Source organism: Eptatretus burgeri, chromosome 13 (assembly GCF_056783735.1).
Source record: "Eptatretus burgeri isolate ZD-2024b chromosome 13, Ebu_testis_v1, whole genome shotgun sequence".
NCBI classification, from domain to species: Eukaryota; Metazoa; Chordata; class Myxini; order Myxiniformes; family Myxinidae; genus Eptatretus; species Eptatretus burgeri.
This window is the reverse complement of record NC_140973.1, coordinates 8,722,310-8,749,415: the sequence shown is the minus strand read 5'-3', so window position 1 is coordinate 8,749,415 and position 27,106 is coordinate 8,722,310. Positions and strand designations below refer to the sequence as shown.

The following is a 27,106-nucleotide window of genomic DNA, read 5'->3' as shown; positions in this document are numbered from 1 at the left end:
GATTAATACGGCTCGGTGAATTTGAGACATGCGCTGGAAGCGGAGTGCCGCTCGTTGTGACATTGTGAGAAGGGTTCGCTTTGCAGCCAGGAGGCGGTTTCGGTGCTCCATGAGGCCTTTGCGAAACTAGGAAACGCTCGAGGCTTTCCTAACCACTAGGCCTCAACTCGGTGAGTCTCTCCTTGAGAATCTTTGCTTTGCAGCTTCACACGAGCCGACCATGGACGTCAGAACGTCCCCCTTTACGCTATAATTTATCCATCGATTCGCTGTTTGTTTTCTTATAACACCGACTATATGTATTGTATGTAATTATATTTACATGATGATGGTTTCGGTCCCAGACGGCAGGGACTTTTACAGTTCATTTTCACGAATTAAAATCGGTTTTTGATTTGAATCCAAACGTAGTTTGTGTGAAGAGAACGTTTATTAATTGTTTCACCAACTGGTGGGGCCGGTTGGTCCGATGGACCCATTTTCATTGGTCTTCACAGCCTTGCTGCATACTCGTACCTGCTTACTGTTGTCCCACTTGACCGTTCGCTTCCCTTTCACTGAGACCAGATGTGCTTGGGGTCAGCGCAGCGATTATATGTTCGTTTTATTATTGCCGGATGATATTACTATTCTGTTTATTGTTGTAAATATTCTTAGTATTAATTAATATATGCTTTGTTGCAATGTTATTGTTTTTGTAATTAAAATGCCATGCCGTGGTAGAAGGACCTACTGAGCTGCTTTTATATACCTTAACATGGCGTGCGTTTAAATCATGGGAATTCTAACGGATTTTTTTTGGAGTTAATTAGCCTAATCAACTCAGGAAGTCCTGACGATTATTTTGGTGTATCACATTGCACATCAGAACGTTCTAGTAGAACTACACAAAACACGTACACATACCTGCTAACCTTTTTGGAATGAAAATCGGTAGATTTTTGCGCGACGCAGGGGCATGCCCCCCCCCCTGGAAATTTTTTGAAAAAATTATGCACTCTCCTGCATTTTAGAACCCTTTATAGCCTCAATAAAATCAACTATTTACCACAGCAAAATCTGGCCTACTTGTCAAATTTATTATGTGCAACAAGTAACAGCTTCCAAAATAATCACACTGGCACTTCAATACATGACATTTTTGAAACAAGTAACAAAAATGGCAAAAAAAAAAAAAAAAAAAAATTCCCCTCAATTTTTAAAACCGGTAGATTAAGCATGTAAAATCGGTAGTCTACCGGCTAAATCGGTAGGGTTGGCAGGTATGTACACTCAATCCATTTATAGTTGGTTCTTTGGGGTCTTTTGGGGACTTCTGGGTCCTCAGGGTCATCTGGGTCCTCGGGGTCTTGGACTTTTGGGTCCTCAGTCTTTTGGATGTTTTGGATCCTCACGGTCTTTTGGGTCATCTGGGTCCTTGGGGACTTTTGGGTCTTCTGGGTCCTTGGGGATTTTTGGGTCATCTCGGTCCTTTAGGTTCTTTGGGTCCTTGGGGACTTTTGGATTGTGTGGGTCTTTTTGGTCTTTTAGGTCCTTTGGGTCTTCTGGATGTTTAGCTTTTTTGGGGTCCTCATGGTCTTTTGGTTAATTTGAGTCTTTTGGGTCCTCTGGGTCTAAAGGGTCTTCAAAGGTCGAAGGGGTCTCAGCAGTCTCAAGTACATTCCAATCGTGCGTAATTCACACACACACACACACACACACACACACACACACACACACACACACACACACACACACACACACACACACACACACACACACACACACACACACACACACACACACACACCTCATCCATTTATCGTAGAAAAGATTTGGGTAACATGTCGTTCTTGTATGACGTCACTCTTAGGTATATTGCACTGTAGATATCCATTTTTTCTAACGAAATGCGAGGGACGTTAAATCGTCCCGACGACTCGATCTTTGGGGAAGAAAACAAAAATGTATATCTGTACTTCACGTAAGGAATTGTGGGTAGTCATGTGCATCATCAGGGGTGTGTTCACTTACCAAGCAGCGAGCGAGTGCTTGCCAATCCAGCCGTTCCTAATCAACGGTTTTGAATGAAGTGCTTGCTTGAGTGCTTAAGCCACTTTGCGAGCATTCTACAAGAAACTTGGTAACTGAACACACCCTGGGGATGTGGTATGTGACATCACGTGAGTTACATCAATTGGCACAAAATTATCCATGTATCTTCCATGGACAAAATGTGGGTGTCATGGCTGCTGGCAGTTTGTCTTGCATGAAAAGATTAAAATTAATTGAGCATAGGTCCGGTGTTGTCAAGACTCTATTAGCTCGCACACATTAAGCGAAAAGCGGGATGATGCAGTCGGTTCATGTCAATCTGTCCATCCGTCTGTCTTATCGGTTTATGATTGAGGAAGAACTATTATTTATTATTAAAAAAAAAATTTTGTACACACTGGCGAGACCAGAGAGGAGATGGTGGAAGACAGACCGGCGACTTGCCTGTGGTGAGAGAGTGAGAGACCCAAAGACTCAGCCTCAACTTATTTAAATTGAATGTTATATTTTGAACGTTTAAGAGGAAGATGAGTTTCGTTTTACCGTACCTTGACTCTGATTACGACCCAATCACGCATGCTCAGAGAGTGAGAATTTTTTTACTCTGCCTGCCTGGAAAACAAAATTGAAGATCATTCCAAACAGGAAACTCACTGTTTTTAAGGATATTATAAAGGACACAAACAACGGGCACGAACAACTAATGTAACGTGTTAGATTGGGTGGTGTAATAGACTGCAAAAAATGGCGGTAAAACCGGAATTATTTTATTAATGTGCCTTTTACAATCTTTATTTTATTTAAATTAATTTATATATTCTTGAACACTGTCGTATACAAATTGTCTGTCATTATTCCAAGAACCTCCAGTTTTGCAGTACTTCAATTTAAACAAGAGCAAGAATTGCTTTGCAATACACGACCCCTGCCAGTCCCAATGAATGTTCAGGAGATAAAAGTTTGATTGAGTTTAACACACGCTCGAGCCGATATTGGAACCAAAATGAAGAAGAAGAAACCGTCTAACACACCATGTTTGGGTCAATTCGGCAAAATAAAAGCAATTTTCATTTTCTGATATCTTTTGTGGGCTATAAACCAACAGACAACTCTGATAACAAACCGGAGATAAAAATTGGTTTGCTTTAACGCACACTTGAGCCGATACAGAACAAAAATGAAGAACAAGAAACTCTAAACTACCGTGTTTCATTCGTTTCTAGGCTTTGCCTATTTCATATGAAAAACAAGAAGCGAATACTTCGATATCACGTGGCTGGGGGAAGTAAAAGGTTAGGAATGATGAAACAATTTTGCAGTTATAAAATTTAAATGTAGACACGGTGAATTAGCATGCATGATGGGAAGAGTTGTGACGTTGGACAAATTTCTATTTATAGCCCTCAGATCAAAGGGACGTATGCAGCCATAAGTGTGACAGAAGACACAGGACAGAATAGCCAATTATATAACAGCGCGATGTCGCCGCGCTGTAATAGCTCAATGTACATACATGAAACAAAAACGTGTACGGCTTGTATGCATAAATAATGCATTGTGGTTACATTCCTGGGATCATTCCAATTGCACTGGGCCATGGACTAACACCCAGGCCTAAGGCCTGAGGCATGTCAATCTGTGCTGCTTCATGCAATGGCAGAGCATGATTTCAATGGGGTGGAGTCAGGCCAGCTGTCCAGCCAATGGGTGTAAGGCAGTGCGGTGGAGTCGGGGCAGCTGAACACTGACCCATGGATAATATGTGATATTTTCTAAGTTTCAAAAGGGTGTAACTGTGAAAAATTGGCAAAACAACCTGAAACTCGAACTTGTTCTCTAACTTATCATAATAAAGCCATGAACCAAGTTTCGTTTGAATATGTTAAAGGGTATGGGAGAAAAAAAAAAGTCGGAAAACCACTGGTGGTATGGACAGACAGACAGTAAACTTACAATCCCCTCCGGTGAAACCGGTAGAGGACTAATAAAGGTTCAATGAGGTGGTGTATAAGGATGCTGTTCTGGATGACTTCTGGACTACTTCAATAGCAGCAAACTTTCAGATAAAATTTTTTTTTTTTTTTTTTTTCTAAACGATCGTGAAAATCATTACTTTATTAGAATTGAAGTAACACTGCACGGGATATCATGCTCTATGAACTCTCTAGTTTTGTAATGTGCTCTTGGTACTTTGTTGTACCGTACTGGTGTACACTTTCGATGCCCATCTCATCTTTAGGTGTTTGACAAACGTGTCAGGTTGATGAGATGGCAGAGCCTGGAAGTACAGCTCTGTGCAAGCTGGAAGGAAGTTTGCATCGTTTTGTGCGAGTCGCCATTCCAACTGACACAGAACGCTTGCTCCAGCATTGTCGCAACATTGAGAAGGTGCAGGAGATAGCTCGTCACACACCGTGTTATTGCATACATTCCTTTGCTTTACAACCTTGCACACAATAAAAGTTTTGCATCATGAAAGCATAAAGCACATAGTCGATTATTTTATCTTCTGAACAACGTACACCCATCGTTGTTGAACACAACCTCTTTATTACTCTCGCCACAGGAGAGGGTATTGCATTTGGGTCGGTTTGTCCACACGGACCTTTTGTGTTTTTCTCCGCAACCGCTTGTCGGATTGAGATAAAATTTCACCATTGGTGTGACTCCTCCTGTAGAATGTTTTCATGATAATTATGACATGATAGGTCACGTGGTGTGGCAGCCATGTTGGAAAATTGTAAAACTTTGGATCTCTGTATCTCTGAAACTGCACCAAGGAAAAAATTGAAACTTGGCACATAGCAAGTCCTCCTCATGGGAAATGTGTTTTTTATGACCTCATAATTGCACATGTAGAACACTACATCCGATCAGTATAAAACTTTTTGAGGGTCATCTATGGATAAAATGGGCCACCAAATTTGTTGATGACGTCATCGGTCACGTGATTTGGTGGCTATATATATATATATATATATATATATATATATATATATATATATATATATATATATATATATATTAAACCTTCAAAAATCTTCTCTGAAATGGCTGAACCAGTCATCACTGCCAGCATTTATAGTGTCAGTTCTAATTATGTCTCATTAATTGCGTAACACACCAATACACAAACGCCACACAAAAAACACCACATACCACACCACACAAAACAAGTCCTCGTGAGAGTCTGCAATCTCTGATTGCTCTTTTTTTTGTTATTATTTTGTCTTTGCCTTGCCCACATTGTTATGGAGTGAAATTTATTTTTCTCTATCTTCCTGCCTGGCAGTGAAACTTAACTGAAAATGATTCCAATTAGAAAACTTACTGTTTTTAAGAACGCCATAAAGGGTTAGAAGAGCTGATGTAACATGTTAAATAAGGTGTTGTAAAAGACGCTGCATCAACGGCGGCAAACTTGCAGATTTTTTTGTTTTTTTGTTATAACCTTTAAAATCTTTTATTTTATTTCAGTTGAGTCATATATTTGAACACTGTAGAACACAAGTTACTTTCAAAAACCCTTATTTTAGCAGTACTTCGACAAATATTAAGGCATTTTACATCATCTTGACCAATCAAATTTTGCGCTCATCGATCCCACCCATGTTCTTGTTTCTCAAAACTGCATGGGGTAATATGTTCTTTGAATTCTCAAGTTCTTTCTGATCTTTGTCCCTCCCTATCCCTATCAAATTGCACACACTCATCCATCATGTGGTGTATTGTTAGCCTTCCTAACTATAGTCAAACTGCTCATGTTCATTATTATACTTTTTCTCTCCTCTTTGTGGCAATATCAACTCTGTGAATGCGTTTTGTTTTGCAATTCAATGCAGTGCAGTCTTTACGCAATGACACTGCCACCTCATTTGTCAACAACTGTTTTTTTTTTGCATTGTATACAAGGTCAAGGCTCATGGAAGAGTGAGAACCCTGAACTGATTGTGATATAACAGTAGAAAAAGGGAGGAAACACCAACAGCAAGGTTAAATGACGAAATAGAGGGAAACGTGGACAAATAATTGGTGTGGGAGGAATGAGGGGTCAGAGAGGATGCATGGGGTTGATAAGCAAACTCTCAGGAAAGAAAAACTAGAAATTTGGAAGGGGTGGGTTTGTAGGGGGAAGGTAGTTAGTGGGGGAAGAAAGATTTGTGATGGGCGATGATCTTGGTTTGTGATGTGATGATCTGAGATGGTGGTGAACAGCTGTCTTGAGACTTGGAGGGAAGAAGAAGATTTAAGGGGATGTGGAAGTTGGTTGTACAGGTGGGGTAAAAGAGGAACGAACATGTAGAGGTGAGTAGCGATCCTGGATTTTGGGAGTTTCACCAGAAGGGGGTTGATGGTAGACCATTTGCCTCCTTCATAAACCTGCAGGGGACAAAGCATGGACAGAGCAGAAAGGAAGCAGTAGACGACATAGACCACCGACCTGTCTTCGATGGGAAAGTGATAGGCCCTATAGATTCAGCTTCATTGCAGGAGTTTCCAATAATCTTGAAGGCCTTGGTTTCCACAAGATGTGATGCAGGGGCACCAGTCCAGAGGGGAGAGCACCATCAAGCTGTGGATGAAAGCTTTGTAGGTGTATGGAAGTTCATGTGTGTGCCAAGGGACAACTTCGTACGATGGAGGGTGTCCAGTCGGCAGTTGGCTTTGGAGTCAAACTTTGAAATGTGGTTTGCCCAACAAAGATCATGGCTTATAGTGAGACCCAGGAGTTTGAATGATTAACCTTCATCAAGAGGATTGTTAGGAAAGTAGATAGGAGGGTGTTTGACCAGCTTGTGATTTTTGTCAGTCTGAGGAGAGGGAAGAGGATGCTGCCTGTGTAGCTGAAGGATGAGGGATGTCAGGGTAGAGGGTGGAGTCATCAGACAATAGATAAAGGGGATTTTCCAGGGAGTTGGAGAGATCATTGATGAAGTTCAGGAATGGGACTGGGCCCAGAACACTGCCTTGGGGGCACTCCAGCCTTGACAGGGAGAGGAGATGAAAGGATTCTGTTGAGAGCCACACGTTGGCTGCGACTGGAGAGGAAGTCAGTAAGCCATGGGTGGCGTTTGCCTTGGATGCCATAGGCAGAGAGTTTGGAGAGTAAGGCAGGATTCCAGACTGTATCAAAACCTTGAGAGATGTCCAGAGAGACTGCCCCGTTCTCATGTCTGACATTGAAGGCTTCCATTCATTGCTGGGAGAGTAGAAGCAGCATCTCAAAGGTGGAATGACCTGGTCTGAATCTGAATTTGTGATCTGAGATTAGGTTGTGGGAGAAAAGGAAGGATTTATTATCAACTGTGATGATTAATTTAATGACCTTGCTGAGGATTGAAAATAAGGTAATAAGTTTATAGTTAAGGCCTAATTGGATCAGTTTTTGCACCTTGTTTATGTACTGTGGTGGTGGTGGTGGTGGTTGATTACCTCGCAGATGGAATATGACAAGGTGAAAAGAGGACATGCAAGAGCAGCAGAGCAGGTTTTTAGGACATGTGAGCTGATGCCATTCAGTTCAGTTGCAGAATCGGAGTTGACGGTTGCCAGAATTATCGTCAGCTTTTCCCATTTCTCTGACCCTGTAACATTTTATATCCTGTCCTCATTGCCTATCATTTTGTGATTATGTATCATCATGTCCCTTTTGTTGTTCTGCCTTTTTGACTTTTATTTGTCTGTGACCCGAGTCTGCCTGTTCTACTCTGGTCCATTGTTGGTATGTTGACATCATTTCCTTTGTTGTTTTCTCTTCCATTAGCCTTAATCTCAAAGTCCTGAAGAAAATATTCGCAGCACAGCTCCCATCCAATCTGTTCACACCATCTACCTTTTATAAAATGAAGTACTTTTCCTGTTTAACTCTTAAAACATGAACTATCCCAAACATTGAACGATCCTCATTTTTTGTACTTTTTCATGCAACTTTATCACCCTTTTTTGAATTGGTTACTCACAAAGCCCCAGTGGTTTGCTGTGTTTGTTCTGACTCTGTTGGCCTTGTTGTTTTATTATCTGGCAAAAGTAAATTTTAAATCCTGATATTCTCATTTTCCTATTCTCTCTACTTTGTGGAGATCGACAAAAAGGTTTTTTTATTTGTGATATTTTACTATATCTTCATGACTTTATGAAGTTCAACCCTAAAGTTGTCATCCTTGCAATGAAGTAGTAATGCTGTCAACTGTAGTCTCCGTAGCTTTGATACTGCCATTCCATTTGGTTAAAAGCTCATAAAAGTTTATGCCAGCCCAGAAACTTTCCAGATTTCTGGTGTGTGTGTGTGTGTGTGTGTGTGTGTGTGTGTGTGTGTGTGTGTGTGTGTGTGTGTGTGTGTGTGTGTGTGTGTGTGACAGACGCTTTATTCTAAAGGGTCCCTACGGCCATAGATTGATGAAAAAAAAACAAATAATAGTCCTGCACCTTACCTGTTTGTTTTGTTTGGCAAAAAGTAGAGTGATAGATCAGGGTTAAAATAACAGCTAGATTTAGAATACACATTTTAGGTCCAGTAGTATTGACATTATGTTCACAGTAGTGCAACTCCCTGCTGTCTACGAGACTTAGTTTTTGAGATATTTCCCACTTCTGGTGTGGTTTTGTCACTTCCTGTTGTCAAAATTGGCTAAATATGACAAGGTGCAACTCCAAGGTGTCTATAGTTCCCATTTCTCGAGATATTGTCCACTTTCTGCATTATGACGTCACAGGCGGCAATATTGTGTTTCGGTTCAGCTTCTTCAAATGAAACGTTCCCAAAGGTAGTCGATCATATATTTTAAGTTTAGTATTGTTTGGTTAAACAGTTTCAGAGAAGATGAATTTTAAAGGTACTCCTTTGATCCAATATGGCTGCCAGACCACGTGACCATTACGTCATTGTCATGAAATTGTATTTCACTGAGGTAGTTTATCACAAAAGCATCGCATTGATCGGTTAAGTGGTTTGAGAAAAGAAGATTGCGAAAGGTTTTCCTGTCATCCAAAATGGCGGCCAAACTAGATTGAAATTCAAGTATTTCTGGTACCTCTAAAGCTTACGATGACCTACTTATAGGTGGAGGGGGAGGTTGCCATGAACAAACTTGAGTTCGACCATACCAAAAATCATTTTTGCCAAGTTTGGTCACAATCCCGTCAGCAGTTTCAGAGAAGAAGTTGCAAGTGTTGACGGACGGATGACAAGCCATCCCATAAACTCACCTGGTTTCAGTTGAGCTAAAACTGATATCATTGTAAAGCTAATAATCAATTTACTTGGAACACTTCGTATACATTTAATCGCAATAATGCCTGGTTTTAATGCCTGTCAATCTGGAATGTGTGAAGAAGAAGCCGGAGCTGCAGCTTTCATGGTATGACAGCAGGAACCCTTTCAAATAAAGCGTGATGGACACAGAAGGAGCACCCAAAATTATATGTTGGGTAGTCACACTTCTTGAAGTAATTTACAGTGAAAGCTCTCATCCCAAATTCCAAAATCCTAACAAAATTTGAACTTCAAAAAAATTATTGAAATAAATAAATATTAATGCATCTGCTTAATACTGATTTATCTGCTGGTGTGATGGCCACATTCAAGGAGTTCGCCATCTCGAGTTGTATTTGGGCAGTTGTACGTGCATGGGACTCGGTGACACAACCAACATTCAAAAATGCAGTAAGTGGCCACTTACCATATCCGATGACACTGAGCAACCTAACGACATTGAAGGTTTTCTCCGAATCTCAGAGAGTGCTGTAATACCGATATTCAAATGCTTGAGCTCAGATGATAACAGAGACAGGTGATCATCCTCTCTTGGGGATAGGACATTCCAGGCACCCACCCGAAGAGACCGCCTCAGGTTAACCCAAGGAGACCGCCGTGTGGTGGACGACACCTCAGCACCACCCTGACACACCAATGCAATCTAACCCGGGAAGGTTACCCTGTGGTTTTCCTCCTATCATCAAAGAGTGGGGTCTCGAAGGCTTTGCCCCAATCCCGTCATCCGGTGAGCTGCCCTGTGAAGGGCAGCTGCATCGGAGGTGCTCCCACGGAGTGGGTTTTCAGATTTCTTTGCGTTTTTCTTGTGTTTTGTGGAGTGAAGGGTTTTACAGTGGCCGGAGTGCAAATCCTGCCACCAAACTCCTTAAGAAAAAAAAAATTAACCCAACTGCAGGAGAACGTCCACAGACAGTTGGGGACTAGATATGGATGGCAGTTGGCTCACAAGGAGCTCCTCCGCCCTTTGACAGGTTTTGTTTTGAATCTTGCTGGGTGTCCATATCATACACCCTCCTCACCAGGAAACCTGGTGGGGGAGACGGTTTAGTCGCTGACAACCCGACCATGAAACAGGCCTTGAAACAGGTTGTCGGCGACTACACATGGTACCTGTAGTAAGTCACAGATCTAATCTGGCCTGACCTGTAGACTAGAATTCCACAAGGCAGTGTTTTAGAACCAGTCTGATATATATATATATATATATATATATATATATATATATATATATATATATATATATATATATATATATATATATATATATATATATATATATATATATATATATATTGTTGCGGATTCGCGCCCGCCGGCGTGCTGACGGCCACGTAACTCGAATCGCGGCACGTCGCCCACCGGACGGACAATCCAGTCGTGACCCTCTCGGACTAACGCCGGGAACCAGTCACGGGTGGACCTTTCGGTCTCACCGCGATCGAGCCAATCAGCCCCCGCGTGGGATAGGGTTGCTCGCCAAATTCGACCTACCTAAGTACCCACGCGGAGGGTAGACCGGGCGATCGCACCTCGCCGCAGGTCGACTTCGGACACGGGCCACTTAAGCGACCCGTTCCGTACTATCGGGATAACCGAGCGGTGTTATCGTCGGCCTCGACGGTTCGATTAATTATCGGGCGTATTCAGCCCACTACCAACCCTTTACGTGAAGCAAGATGAGGATTCAATGAAGGAAAAGACGAAGCGAAGCGGGAAACAGTTCAACACAAAGCACATTTATTCGCGCTGAACGGAAAGCACACATATTCAATTCCACCAAATGCACACAGAAAAGAAAAACACAATGCAATTTACACAAAAAGCAAATGCGACAATGCAGATCTAATACCGATTACACGAGCACACGGCAACACTTATACAATTTTACTTCACAGACGGCGCCGACAACACATACCCAAAACCAAGGAAAGAATACCCTCAAGGATGAGGCGGGCCTGAGGCCGAGACCGGGTCGGGCCTACCCGTCTGGTGATGAGACGCGGAGCGGCGATGGTGCCTCAACTCCGCGGGCCTCGCGGGCAGTGTCTGGTAGGGGGTGGGAAAGGGGCCCCCTTGGTCGCACTATTTCAGCGCGGGGGGAAACAGGAGGGGTTTGCTGATGCTCGGGGTATAGAGGATTTTTATTGCCCCGCGACGAGCGTCTCCACCTCGGCCAGGTCGCGCTGTCGGCCTCCCTGGGGTGCAGCTCCCTGCACGACGCGAGCACCCCCTTGTCTGCCCTCGCCGCCTCTCCACAGCTCCGTCCCCTCCGCTCCGACTCCAACGCACACGACGACCAGCTCCTTCTTGCCAACTCCACCGCCCGCGAAGTCTTAACTCTCTGTTCCCTCTCGACTCTACTACTCACTGGACTGACGAACACGGTCGCTTATATCAGCCCCGTGGCTTCGCCCTCTCATCTTTGACCCCCTCCCTTCGACCTTTCACCTCGCTCCCCATTGGCCCGAGAAAAAGTGAGCGTGAATGCTTTTTGATCCATAAATTTGCATATATCGATCGCCCTCCAACGCCCTGGGGGCGGGGCCAATTCGCCCCTCGCTCACCGATTGGACGGCAAAAAGTGGGCGTGTGTCGTTTTTGATCCGTTTTTGAAGCACAAAATCCGTGATTTTGTACACGCTGTTCGGCGCGCGCCCTGCACGAGTCCAACACCGGTACCCACAAGCGGCGCAAGAACGGTGGCGATGCGACGGTTGCGAGGTGTGACGTGAAGGTCGTGGCGGTTGTGGTGAAGCGGCGTTGTGGTTGGTGGTTGATGTGGTGGTCGGTGGTGGTAACAATGGCGGTTGGTCCAAATTAAAGATAGTAAAAGAAAAACGGCTATCGTGAAGAGTCGCAGCACGCATAAATGACATGTATTCCCACTAGACAACGGGTTTGGGCCTAACTACACATATACTTACCGAGATATCTCACCTAAGGGACCTGAATGGTGGTTTGCGAATCTGGTAACCACAACACTACCCCCTCCCCTTTTTACAGACTCGTCCCGAGTCGTCAAATTTTCGTGTGCCATCATGTGTAGTTTTCCCCTAGTACATTTTACCTACGGATCCCTGAGTGCGACATTCATGGTATTCGTGTCCCCAAAATAAATAACCTGAGGGCTGCGTAACTACCTAAACAAACTCACTCACACGGACGACTTAAATAAAATTGCCGGCGCTAAGACAGACATGCCGGGGGCGCACTCATATTTACAGTACATCTTAACCTTAACTTACAAATTTTACACTAAACCATGGCCCAGGATCATTGAACTCTGCAAAAAGAAAGCAGTTAGCAGGGAGCCAGGCTGCCCACATGCAGTCTCTGGCTCAAAACAATGCAGGTGACAGGGAACGTGGCTGGCTGCTCACACGCAGTCCAAGGCCTTCCCTTTTGAACTGAACGCAGTGAACCACAACGGTGCATGGGCTGCACAAACGCAGTCTCCGTGCCAGCTCAAGTGGCACACGCAATGAACACAACGAATGGATGGATGGATGGTTTGAATTGAACTCAGTGAACCACAACGGTGCATGGGCTGCACAAACGCAGTCTCCGTGCCAGCTCAAGTGGCACACGCAATGAGCACAACGAATGGATGGATGGACACAAACACGGTGCACGGGCCGCCACTGCAGGCCCGTGTTGTAGCCGCCAACAGGGCAGTTCTCGCAGCTTGCAAACTGTTGCTTTCTGATCCTGGCGCACATGGAAATGAACAGGGGGGGGGGGCAAAGCAAAAATTGAACGGGGCTGGTGAACGTGGGCAGTGGGCATGGCATGGCAAAGGCAGCAGGCAAACACAGCCCGCAGAAGAAGGCCGCTGCAGGCAAACACAGCCGGCAGACGAACTGGCCGGCACAGGCCTCGAAGAAAAACAGCCAGCAGATGAACTGGCCGGCACAGGCCTTGCAGCACACAGCTGCCGATGAAGTTGGCCGGCCTCCGCCTTGAAGCAAAACACGGCCAGCCGATGAAGTTGGCCAGCCTTTGCCGTTCAATGGAGGTTGGTGGAGGGAGTGCGGTGGTGCTGGCCACTTGGAAGGCGGGCTCGGACCTACCTACCTGTCTCCCTCCCAACCTATCGCCTTTGCCTGTCACTGTACATACCCACTCCCTTAATTTGTCAAACCCCAATTTAGCCCCAACTTATTTTTTTGTTGTTTTTATTTTTACTTCCCCACTATAAATCGTCCCCTAACCCCCTTTATCGTCCTTGTTCGGCTAACCTATCCTGTCACCTGGCCTACTCCCAACCCCTACGTTCCCTTCCCGGAGGGGAATAAGGGAGAGCTAACGTCCTGTGTCGAGGCCCAACGAAGCCTCAGAATGGCCTCCCCAGAGTTCAGCGATCTATAACCAAAGTGGGTCCAGCGGCCCACAACGACAGCGAGGGGATGGATGGTGCGGAAGGGTACATCTCCTAATCTACCCTATCCATTTAACTGCTAAACGACCCCGGGGCTTTCAACAAGCGCCTCTCGCTTAAACTATTGGTTCTAACAACCCAGATTCCCGTCGCCTATGTTGGTGTCCTCACAATTTCGGGCCTCGCCCCCCCAATTTTCTCTCCGTGCCCTCACACGGTCTCCTGGCTGGGACACGTGGCTCCCTTTGGCAGGCACGACCCTCTGCCGATTCTCCCGCTATGGCACCCCCGGGCACTACACTGCCTCCGAGCCTACCAGCTCCCTAACACCGGGGAGTGCCCCCCATGGCACCTCCCCTGAAACGCACACGTGGCAGGCCGGCCTCCCGGGCCCCTTTCCGAGGGTCACCCGTGCCCACAACACTGCCCACGCGGCTAATGGCGCCCCGGGCCCCCGCACCAAGCAGGCGCACCCGTGCCCACTACTCTATCCCGGCCCCCCATGGACCCTTGGCCTACCGCGGCCGACTAGCCTGGTGCCCGGGGTACCCACTCAGCGATACTCACCTTTCGCAGCCACGCTCCCAAGCCCGTCAACAGGGCTCCTGCACCCCTCCAAATGGGTCTCGAGCCTACTTTCCCACCAACAACAAAACGACCTCCATTTTTCAATTTGACTAACCCCCTAACTCACTTTATACTGACCCCGGGGTCCCTTGGGCGGGAGTCACTCCTCCCCCCAATCACTCATCGCACCATGCATTCCCCATTCACTCCATACACACAGACCCGCTGGCCTCACTCACTCACCATGTAATCACCTCACAACTCTCCAACTCTTCAACACACACACCGCTGAACTCTGCCATCCTTCTAACTACATCCCCTAACTAACTCGTGCTCCCACGTCGTCCCTTAAACTATAGCACGTTCCTTTTAACACTACGTAGCTAAGCTACGTCCCCTCTACACATTCACAAGTCTGTCACTGTCTCCAAATCATAAAAATCATTTCCCATTTTATTTCCCAACCTAAAGCTCACTAAATCCCTCTACCTAATCCATTCCACGGACTCCATGAGGACTTACCCCTGCCCCATGAAGTCGGTCTAACTAAGCTAACCCTTCCCCCTAACTAGTTTTCATCCTGTGCCCAGGTAAGGGGGTCTTCCACCCCTTGCCCAGGAATCCTTTGCACCCGAAAGTGAGGCTTGCTTTTTTTTTTTTTTTTCATGCGCAGCACCTGCGCGGCAACTCAGAGCTCGCGCACTTTGCACCTGTCCGTGACGTCATGCAGCTGCACGTGTTCCTCGTCCCTCCTTGGACGGTACCATCCGGCAGAGATACCCCTCCTGCCGGATTCCAACCCCACGTGCAGCCATGACGTCACCGTGCGCATAAAAAAAACACAAGCCCCACGTCTCGAGGGGTTCCCCACGCGAACACATGTGCTTTGCCCGTTGGAGCTTAACACACACGATCGCGTGGAGAACCCGTCCAGTCCAAATCCGTTTACCTGCCTAAACTTTGTCCGTCTGCGGGATCGGCAAATCCACCGCGTGCGTTTCCGGACCGGGACTTCACTCTCGCAAGCGAGCACGTGGCGGTCTCGTGCGTTGCACAGCACGGACCGCGTGCTCACTGCTGGATGAACCCGGCACGGTCCCCGAAACAACTACAGCCGCTACTCGGCTTTCGTTCCTCCCATGTCGTCGTCGTCGCCATTCGACCCACGCACACCTGCGTGTTACGACGCACACAGTCCACTCCATCACATTCACACCGGGAGACGCGGCTGCGTGCTCCCGCATGCCAACCGACATCTCCCTCACATACCGCTCTCTCACACACACGGTCTCCCTTGCATACGGCCGTTCACTCACGCGTGCCATTACCTCCCTCGCACACGTGGATCCACGCACTCGCGGCCTTCCACTCACTCGTGCCTCACTACTCACACAAACCATACTACTCACACACGCGGGGGCACTCATCCGCGGTGCCTCATCCACACACCGTCCCTCACTCATACACGCGGGGGCACTCAACCGCGGTGCCTCACTCACACACCGTGCCTCACTCACACACGCGAGGGCACTCACCCGCGGTGCCTCACTCACACACCGTGCCTCACTCACACACGCGAGGGCACTCACCCGCGGTGCCTCATTCACACACACGGCGACACTCACACACGGTGCCTCATCCACACACGGCGTGCTGGGAAGCACGCACTCTGGCACCATCGCCACCACACCACTCACACACGGGGTCGCTTCCACACACGGGGACGCACTCACACCTTGCACCACACACACAGGGACAACCACACTGGGGATTTGTGTCCCCACAAGGGTCTCCGGGGCCTCTACACCCCCCAAGCTCTCCGTGCACCCGTCCACAGCACTCGTCCCCTCAACCTCGCAAAACACGACCGAACTCACCTGGTCGTGACTCGCCTCAAGGGGGCATACTCCCTCCCCTCGTTCCTGGAGGAGGCCACCCAGGTGCTCGCACTGGGTCTCTACCCGCTCCGCGAGCTCACCCCCATGATCCTCCACTACCTCCGTGTGTGTGTGCACGTCACTTACCCCGTCTTCATCGTGTTGTTTCTCCTCTATTTTTTCTGTCTCCCGTGTCTCTATACATTTATAAGTTTCTGTCGTCGTCACCTCGTGTCTCGTCTCACACGTTTTGGTCTCCCCATTTAATTTTTCCCTCTTGGTCACCGTCGATTCCTCTGTCACGACCCTCGCCCAACACGCCCCCCGAATTATTTTTTTTACCCGCCTCCACCGCGGGCCTGTCAGCCGTTGCACCCCCTTCCAGCTCGTTTGCTCCTACACGTGAAGTCGCCATTCCCAGCTCCCTGGTCACGGCCTTCATGCCCGCCTGCAGGCATCGGCCCATGTTCTGCGTCTCACCCCGCAGCTCTTTCATTTCTTTTTTCATTTGCTTGCCCATGCTTTTCATTTCGTTTATAAATTCATTTGCGTTTGCATCCATCTTTTCGTTCATTTGTTGTGTATTCGCATCCATCTTTTCGTTCATTTGTTGTGTATTCGCATCCATCCTTGCTGTATTCGCATCCATCTTTTCGTTCATTTGTTGTGTATTCGCATCCATCCTTGCTGTCATTGCCGCCAGCATGGTGAATAGCTGGGCTATGTCGGGTGCGCTTGAGTGAGCCGTTTCGGCAGGGGTTGGGGAAGGGTTTTGGTGGAGAGGGGGGGGGAGGTGTCATACACCGCGGCTGCTGCCGCCCCTATTTCGGGCTCTGGGTTCAGTTGGGCGAGTCCGTGTTCCTGCACAATCAACATTTCCTGCTCGGGGATTCCATCCTGGACCATGGATCCTACACATTCTACATCCATTTCTAATACCCCCGGCTCCCGCTCGCCTTGAGACGCCATCTTGCTTCTCTTAAAGGGTTAATTTCGCTCGCTCGTAATTTGGAGGGAATCGGGGGTCGCTTCTCTCACCCCTGGACCGATTCCCGTGAATTTAGCTGGAGACAGGAGAGCCCGTTTTCCTGCTCTCCGATACCAGTGCCGCGAGGAGGGCGATGAATTTGTATCGCACGACCTGACACCAGTGTTGCGGATTCGCGCCCGCCGGCGTGCTGACGGCCACGTAACTCGAATCGCGGCACGTCGCCCACCGGACGGACAATCCAGTCATGACCCTCTCGGACTAACGCCGGGAACCAGTCACGGGTGGACCTTTCGGTCTCACCGCGATCGAGCCAATCAGCCCCCGCGTGGGATAGGGTTGCTCGCCAAATTCGACCTACCTAAGTACCCACGCGGAGGGTAGACCGGGCGATCGCACCTCGCCGCAGGTCGACTTCGGACACGGGCCACTTAAGCGACCCGTTCCGTACTATCGGGATAACCGAGCGGTGTTATCGTCGGCCTCGACGGTTCGATTAATTATCGGGCGTATTCAGCCCACTACCAACCCTTTACGTGAAGCAAGATGAGGATTCAATGAAGGAAAAGACGAAGCGAAGCGGGAAACAGTTCAACACAAAGCACATTTATTCGCGCTGAACGGAAAGCACACATATTCAATTCCACCAAATGCACACAGAAAAGAAAAACACAATGCAATTTACACAAAAAGCAAATGCGACAATGCAGATCTAATACCGATTACACGAGCACACGGCAACACTTATACAATTTTACTTCACAGACGGCGCCGACAACACATACCCAAAACCAAGGAAAGAATACCCTCAAGGATGAGGCGGGCCTGAGGCCGAGACCGGGTCGGGCCTACCCGTCTGGTGATGAGACGCGGAGCGGCGATGGTGCCTCAACTCCGCGGGCCTCGCGGGCAGTGTCTGGTAGGGGGTGGGAAAGGGGCCCCCTTGGTCGCACTATCTCAGCGCGGGGGGAAACAGGAGGGGGTTGCTGATGCTCGGGGTATAGAGGATTTTTATTGCCCCGCGACGAGCGTCTCCACCTCGGCCAGGTCGCGCTGTCGGCCTCCCTGGGGTGCAGCTCCCTGCACGACGCGAGCACCCCCTCGTCTGCCCTCGCCGCCTCTCCACAGCTCCGTCCCCTCCGCTCCGACTCCAACGCACACGACGACCAGCTCCTTCTTGCCAACTCCACCGCCCGCGAAGTCTTAACTCTCTGTTCCCTCTCGACTCTACTACTCACTGGACTGACGAACACGGTCGCTTATATCAGCCCCGTGGCTTCGCCCTCTCATCTTTGACCCCCTCCCTTCGACCTTTCACCTCGCTCCCCATTGGCCCGAGAAAAAGTGGGCGTGAATGCTTTTTGATCCATAAATTTGCATATATCGATCGCCCTCCAACGCCCTGGGGGCGGGGCCAATTCGCCCCTCGCTCACCGATTGTACGGCAAAAAGTGGGCGTGTGTCGTTTTTGATCCGTTTTTGAAGCACAAAATCCGTGATTTTGTACACGCTGTTCGGCGCGCGCCCTGCACGAGTCCAACACCGGTACCCACAAGCGGCGCAAGAACGGTGGCGATGCGACGGTTGCGAGGTGTGACGTGAAGGTCGTGGCGGTTGTGGTGAAGCGGCGTTGTGGTTGGTGGTTGATGTGGTGGTCGGTGGTGGTAACAATGGCGGTTGGTCCAAATTAAAGATAGTAAAAGAAAAACGGCTATCCTGAAGAGTCGCAGCACGCATAAATGACATGTATTCCCACTAGACAACGGGTTCGGGCCTAACTACACATATACTTACCGAGATATCTCACCTAAGGGACCTGAATGGTGGTTTGCGAATCTGGTAACCACAACAATATATATATATATATATATATATATATATATATATATATATATATATATATATATGTATGTATATAATATGCAATGCTCTGGAACCCTCTCTTCCTTTTTGCAGAAGACTCCACATTGCAGTTCAGTACCCCCATCCCTCTGCCTAGGCAGAGAGGAAATGTATTTCTATTGATCTGGAAATGATTAGACTCGGGTCTGGTAAATGAAACTAGTCCTTCACTCCTGGAAAATCTCAGTGTCACCCGATCACTTCGGAATGATCGTAAAACGAACCTACCTATCTATTTTCTTGGTCATCCATGGAAGAGGTTCCATTTGTTGAACTTCTCGGCCTCACCTCCTCTTCCCAGGGCTTTAAGCAAACAGTGCAACACCATCTCTTGTTATCCCCAATTCCTAACCATAATCTTTATTACGACCATTAAGCTTTCCGAACCCAACCATCTTTACCTTTGCCACCGAAGGTGCACGGAGGTTGTGTTTTCACCCATGTTTGTTTGTTTGTTACTTGCGAAAATCGAAGATATTTCAAGTATATTGGTTGGTGTTGTGCGTTATTACTTCTGCCACCGAAGGTGGATGGACGTTATGTTTTCATCGCTGTCTGTCTTTGTTTGTTATTTGTGAAAATGGAAGATTTTTCAAGTACTGTATATTGGTTAGTCTTGTGTGTTATTCTCTCTCTGTCTGTCTGTCTGTCTGTCTGGTGTTTCTGTATGTCAATCGTGTACAAGTCACAATTTTAAACCAATCTTCACAAAATTTCACCACATGTGAGAGTTCATCTTAAGTAGGAAGCCGATTGTTTTTTTGGTCAAAAGGTCATCTTCGGTTAGATTTCTAAAATCCTCAATTTTCATCCCATTCACTTGAAATTTGAAGAGGATTTATATTTCAGGTCACTGAATTCAACCACCAATTATTTTTGAGGTCAACATCAACCAAATTTGTAAAATCATCGTTTTTCATCCCATTGACTTGAAATTTGCAGAGGATTTGCATATTTGGTCATTTAATTGAACCACTCATTTTTACGGTCAAATTTGTTTCATGGATTTCACAAGTATCGTGCTATGCACGACATTTTTCTTGTTTGTCTGTTTGTCTGTAAGCAGGATATCTGAAAAAAGTTGTGGCTGGATTCGGAATAACCTTGGTGGACAGGTTGGGTGTGTGGCAAGGACGAATTGATTAGATTTTGCTTCAGGTCTGGATGTAGATCTGGCCTATTAGTGCACTACAAAAGGTAAACTTTTCAGCCTGGTGGAGTTATGCACTCGACCGAGTGCCATTCTAATTTCAGTGTTTCTTCTACTCCTCCATCCCTTGATCTTTGTAGTGTTGCCAATTCTAACTAGCTCTTCCATGAGCCTCGCTGCTGTGAAGAAAAAAAAATAAAGGCAAATCATAGGTGGTCACGCAATAATAACGTGTGTTCGTAGTCTGATTCACAACATGGTGTGGAGCATTGCATGTGTAGAATTGTGTACTTCAGCAAAATTCGACATTGTTATTAAAAAATAAATCGTGTGAAGCGTCTCACTTGATTCCTGCTCAGGTTTTCAGATGCTGCACCCCATTATTGAGATGTGCTTAACACAGCCCTTCTTTTAGCTGAATGTTCATATAAGGCTCAATTGTGACGTCACAATTTTTCAGCAGAAGAATGCTTGTGTGGGATAAGGAGGTGAACACTTTTCTCAAAACGCTTCATCACAAAGGATGTTGTGGTGATCTCGATTTGATTAACAACAATGTGTTTTAATAACCGTGATTTGATTATGCAAGCTTTGTATAAAAAATTTGCTGTGTTTGAGATGAAATCAATTGTTGTTGCATCACTTGTGTTTATCATTTTGATATTCAGGCTTTGTTCTACTCGGCATTGAATGCAGTCGCAGATTTACAAGGGTGCACAATGGCTGAGGAGGGCGGGTGGTGATTAATTAAAATAGAGAGAAAGAAGCATGAGGGGGTGTCGCATTGGGGATGTCATGTGTAAGGAGTAAAAGAGAAGGAAAAGGATGTTGGGAGGAGTTGGAGGAAGGGACATGGAATGGATGGGGCATGTGGGGAGGGATGATTAAAAAATATTGCCATATTTGTGTGCGTAATAAATAGATGGCCCCAAAGTTTTTATCTTTCTTGCCCAGTTCTGGCGGAGTTCTGACTGGGAGAGGCTCCACACGGAGCAGCGGAATGCACGTGGTACTGTGCAGGTAACGATCCATCCTTCCCACTATCTTCAACCCTATCTGTTATTATGCAACTGTTATTTTAATTTACTGAGGTCTGTTTACATTGGAGATACTACACAACTGCAGTGGAATAAAATGGGCTGATTCTTTTTGTCAAACGTTATAACTATATAAAATAAGTAAACATATTTATACAGAAATGGCTTTTAGGTGTGTGTGTGTGTGTGTGTGTGTGTGTGTGTGTGTGTGTGTGTGTGTGTGTGTGTGTGTGTGTGTGTGTGTGTGTGTGTTAAGGCTGGGCCGATATCAGAACCGGTAATTGGCACAGGCAGATATTGGCCACTTTCCCATTATCCCAATTGGCCGATTGGAGTTGGTGTGAGTGCCGATAACTGACTACAGTAAGTACTGTGGACAACCCAAAAACCTTGAGTGGCTTTCACACTTGTTTTTGGGAAATTTCAATGAACAAGTTATAAAAACGACATTGCACTATAGACGTTTTCGCACGATGTGCATAAACATTGATCGTTACAAACAGCTGCCAATTAACATGTGTCGGGTGGAAAACAAATTGGCTCTAATTTAGAAAACGCGTTAATATGGCAAATGGCTCGGAAATCGGGCGGTATCAAATATATTTTGCATTGCAACTCACAAAGAGAAACCGTATAACCTTTGTAAAGCACATCCGGTTCATATAAAATAACCAATTGCTTAAGAAACATCCACAAGGACAAAGGAAAATGCGATTGCTCGAACGCTGCTGAGTTCAAAAGTTAAAACCGACTGTACGTCTTTCCTGACCACTTACGTCTTGACATCATACGTTCCAGGTGTACCGAGTGTATCAAAGCGTAAGTTAAATGTATTTTTTTTTTACATTTCAAAATCGGACCGACAGTATTCTGGGTTGCTTGAGTGTTCTGGATTGTTCAGTGCTGCTTGTGCAGCATATGATAACAAAATAAACCGTGTTTCGTCTGACAAGGCAGAGAAACTCATCTTTCTCAAAACGAAGCTGAGCTTTGTGGACTTTAAATGTTAAAATTCCTAAACATTTCATTTTCCTTATTTTGAACTGCACGAGCTTGGGGAACAAGGTAATGGTATTTGTCTCCCACTGAACTTGTTACATCACCGGGTGAGTAGCCCCCACTTGTGTGCTGATTCCACCATTTATAACACTGAGTCAATGGCAGAATAATTTACTTACCGTATGAGCGATTGTTCGGAATAGAATCCCTTTGTAGCCCCGGGTACTCCCTGTACTGTATTATGTATAAAACTTGCTTTTCACATGACCAGACGAGTATGAAAAGCTTCCTTTTATATCCGTCGATAATTTATCGAATGAGCACACTTCCTTCCTTCCATGTAATTGCTGCTTCATCAGGATGAAGATTACCACACACGGTAGCTCATCGTTTGTTTAAAAATGCCAGGATGCTGTGCCGTTCGATTCACCAATCGATTGGAGAAGTGATATAAGATGTATTGATTCACAGCCGCTTAATAACGTCAATCCATCAATCCTGGGTACGGCACCGATCCGGCATGGTATCCACTTCACATGTGCACAATTTCGTCATTATTTTCCACTTTATAATCTGCATCCTCAATATCCTACATCCAGATATCAGATCCAGAAGAGATAGAGTACCATTGGTTGAGATCTGGTTTGGGAAATTGACCGATTGACTCAGTCCCAATGAGTCGCAGAAAGCTTTTGCTGAAGTGCCATGATAGGTGAGAGAGCCAACTGGCATGATGACAATTGAAGTCACCACATATGAGGAAGAGAGAGTTTGGATGAGAAGATAGAAGCTCGTCCATGTTTTCGGATAGTGACGTGTAAATGGAGTCATCACTGTTTGGTGGACGGTCCAGTACACAAATAAACATGAGGTGGGAGTGGAGGGGAAGCTGTAGCCAGAGGTATTCCTGGGGTGTGGGGGAGTGAGGGCAGTGCATGGAGAGTGAGGAATAGGGTCTTTGATGAAGAGAGCAACTCCTCCACCAGGACGAGGCTGAGGTCTGTCACACCGGAGAAGGGAGTAACCGGGGAGAGATACTTGGGAGTCAGGGACGTCTTGAGGGAGGAAAGTTTCTGTTAGGCAGATTAAGTCTGGTTTGTGAGTGGCAACCTGTATGGAAAGATCTGTAATGTTTGAGCGAAGGCCCTGGATATTTGAGTTCCACACTGTTAATGAAGAGGGAGGGGAGGATAGGACAAGGTTGGAGGGGGGAGGTAAGGGGGGTTATTGAAAGAGTGTGGGGGGTTGCAGAATAGCTAGGGGAGGGGGCTGGGGGAGGAGAAAAGGCTCTGTGGCACTGGGGGAGAGGGGGGCAGAAGGCAGTTGAGGATTTGAGGAGGTGGAGTGATGAGAGGGCAGGGGAAGGAGGCAGCTTTGTGGATGAGGGGGGCGTAAACTTTGATAAGGGTGAGTGAGGGGGTGAATGGTGGGAGAAGTGTGAGTGTGGAGAATTGAGGGAGAAATCTGAGGGTGGAGTTTTTGAGAAAGGTGGGAGGGAAGCTTGGAGGGAGAAGAGTTATGGTTGCTATGAGAGGGGTGAGTTGGCACTGAAGTTGGAAAAAAAGAATGGTTGATGGAAAGTGAACACTCATAGAAAACTGGGGTTTTAAAAAAAATTTCAGTCACAAATGCCATTAAAGACATTTCTTGAGGGATGCAATAAAGGCGAATTAAGAGAATGGAGAGAAGAAACGCTGTAACAGTTGGATTTTTTTTTATATTGGGGGCAGATAACAGCAATTTTTGAGAGGAAAATGATGCAAATGATGATACAAGCATCAAATTTGGCACATTTGTTCTCCAGGGGATTCTAATCAAATCTGCCTGATTGGTTGAAAATCCAAATTTTGAAAAATTTGAAAAAAAAAAAAAACCTTCAAAAAAGTCAAGATCACAAATCAATGTTGGATGCTGGCTGATTGGTGAATGTTTCAGAAACATCATCAAAGACGTTCCAAGTCTGCCATGCAGTTTTCTTCCCTTTACCGCAGAAGGCAGACACAACGTCACATCCAGTGAAGGCATGGAAGTATGGGATCCCTCTAGCTTTCTCAGGCCCTATTGCAGAAACTACCTCATGGACTGGAATCCATCATGCCTTGGCTCCTTGGCCAAAGGCAATCCACATGTTCTCAAGACCAAGTTCCTGTAAGGATGGCAGTACAGATATTGCTATGACTCGTACGTCCGTGTCATTAGCCTTAATGATAATGGACTTGCTACCATCCGTCGTTACATCCCTGGCGTGTACAAATATTTGAGTCAGCTTCTTCATGACAACATGGAGACACAGCATCCAGTGACTTCCTTGCATTGCTAATGGCATCTTCTCCTTTTGTGACAATGACTGTGCTTGTCGTCTGTGCTTCACACATATTTTCCGCAAGGAAGTGAAACAGCTCAGTCTTGTTGCTGTCATCTCGAAGAAAGCTTCTCCAGTTACTTGGGGTCTTACTGGTTCCTGTCACTCTTCTTCTGATTCCTTGCCCCCTTTTCGACCTTGCCTCGGACTTCAGACTTGACTTCTTGTACACATCAAACACTACGTCCACCCTCTCGTACCTGGCACCATAGGATTCCACCTTTGGGATGATGTCTTCTTTAGCATAGTCATCAAATATCTTTGAAGTGCGTGGAGGTAGGGCATTGATAAGTGCTGAGCCATCAATGATGACTGCATCTCCCCTCGGTTCTCTGTCTGGGATGTTCACTTGCGCTTCAAGAATTTCAGCCAGCTGTGACTTCAAATGTTTTTGAAGTTTTTTTTTTTATTATTTTTTTCAAAATTTGGATTTTCAAATGGCCAATCGGGCAGATTTTATCAGAAAGCCCTGCAGAACAGAAATGCCAAATTTGTTGCTTGTATCATAATTTGCACGATTTTTCTACTATCTACTACACGATTAGGCAAGGTATGAGGGAAAGGTCAAATTGAGAGCAGTCTGTTGAAATCCAAGAAGAGTTGTGAATTATGATACAGTAATGAAAACCACACACGTGAAAGAGGAAGATGAAGCATTGGAAGAGATCGAGTTTTCGTCGAGGTTTCCCCCAATCTTCCTTAAGTCTTTGTGAGTAGCTGTTCCACTTTTTATGCCATTGAGGTGAAAGGGCTGTAAAATATGAATCCTTTAATCTTTGTTGGTGTCGGGGGTGGTAATCGATAATTATGGGAGGTAAGTAGGCAGCACAGTGCTGGGCAGTTACAGGTAAAGAAAATAGGGTTTTAGGCTGTATTCGGAGGGGGATCATTTATAAATCAAAAGAGGTGGTGTTAACATTGTTTCGGAATTTCGTGAGGGCCACATCTCGAATATTGTGTGCAGTTTTGGTCACCACAACTTAGGAAGGACATGTATGCCATAAAGAGGGTTCAGCGCAGGGCTTCTCGATTGATTCCGGGCTTAGACTCAGCTATGAGGAACGGCTGAAGGAGACTGCTTTATACACGAGAAAGAAGGTGGTTATGAGGAGAGATGATTAAAGGTGTAGATAAAGTAAGTGCAGATGGATTATTCAACAAAGTATATAGTGATAGGACCAGGGGCCATAGCTTGAGAATAAAGAAGAGGAGAGTTAAGACGGTAGTAAGGCAGGGGTCTGTTACTCAGAGAGTAGTTAATGCATGGAATGGTCTCCCTGGAAAGGTAGTGGCAGCAGAAACAAGAGATGTTTTAAATTAGAATTAGATAGGTACCTGGAAGTTGTGGAGATAGAGGGGTATAGGGATGTTGGCAGGACTTTTCGGAAGCTTGAGCATTGATGTGTGATTGTGTAGGTGTGTACAGAGTGCTGTTGGTGGGGGTCTCATCAAGGGGTGTTGTGTGGTTGATGCTGTGTGTTTTTTTTACTCAAGAACCATCTTTGCCCATGCCCCCTCCTCTGGAACCCCTCCCCTGCATTTTTCTTATTTTGATCTGGCATTGATAAATTGGTGTGGTGTTGATGTGGCATGAGCATGATGGGCCAAATGGCCTCCACGTGTGTCTAATTTCCTTGTGTATTCCTTGTGCTGGCTTTTTCCCAGTCAACCTTTTATTTTTTTTCTACTACTACCACAACCTATTCAACGGTCCCAAATATTCCCACTTTTGTTGTGAGGTTAGCCGGGGAACGTTTTTAGGCCAAGTCTTTCACGAATCAACTGGCCAGACCTGATGTTCTATTGAAAGTAACAGGACTTGCTAATTTGTTGAGAATGCCGATGATCACTTGCATGCTCTTCGCGAATGACACCGTGGGATCTTTAATGTTCACCATCAACCGGTACTGGTAGATGGTGATTCCGGCTTAATGTGATGAGGCCGGTTGGCACAATTGATGAATCAACTTTCCTGTGAAACACCAGGATGCAGTTTATAGTTGAGCTGAGATTTGAACCCAGCTGAAACAGTTCAAAAGCTTGTGTGCGTAACTCTATATTCTCTGCTACCCAGCCAGTTCATCTTGTTTCTACATCAATTAAAATTTCTATTTATACTTCTTATATCTTCCTGAACTTCTTTCTATGAGTAAAGGTTAATAATAATATTGAATTCCCTTACAAGAAACTTCAACGCAGGAAGCCATTTGGCTCATCAGGCCTGTGCAATGGTGGGTTGTCTGTGCTATATCCTTTTAAATGCTGAGCATCAAGCAAGGAAGCAGCGTGTACCATTTTAAAGTGTTTGGTGTGATTTCGGCTGGCGTTTGAACCACCAACCTCTCAGACTCAGAGTGGACACGCTAACCATTATGCCACTGAATCTGGTTACCACACGGACGTGAAGCGAAAAGCGGGGTGAAGTAATTTGTTCACTTTGTCTGTCTGTCCACAAACATCAGTTTATGATGGAGGAACAACTACTCTGTCTGTATGTTTGGCAGTGAAACAAAATTGAAAATCATACCAAACATGAAAC

At 46.0% G+C, this 27,106-nt stretch overlaps 1 protein-coding gene across 4 annotated transcripts in view; it reads left to right on the top strand.

Annotated features, from left to right (window-relative positions):
* The window catches only part of LOC147013789 (syntaxin-17-like), a 93,360-nt gene that overhangs the window by 143 nt on the left and 66,111 nt on the right, over nt 1-27,106 (top strand). For 2 of the 4 annotated variants that reach the window (XM_085851011.1, XM_085851010.1), the window contains exons 1-3: nt 1-170; nt 4,274-4,422; nt 21,124-21,189. The exon at nt 1-170 is cut by the window's left edge. In XM_085851011.1, the coding sequence (XP_085707137.1) occupies nt 4,303-4,422; nt 21,124-21,189 (186 nt within the window). In that variant the 5' untranslated portion in view covers nt 1-170; nt 4,274-4,302. The remainder of the gene's footprint in view (nt 171-4,273; nt 4,423-21,123; nt 21,190-27,106) is intronic. The other 2 variants (XM_085851013.1, XM_085851012.1) reach the window with 1 other exon arrangement.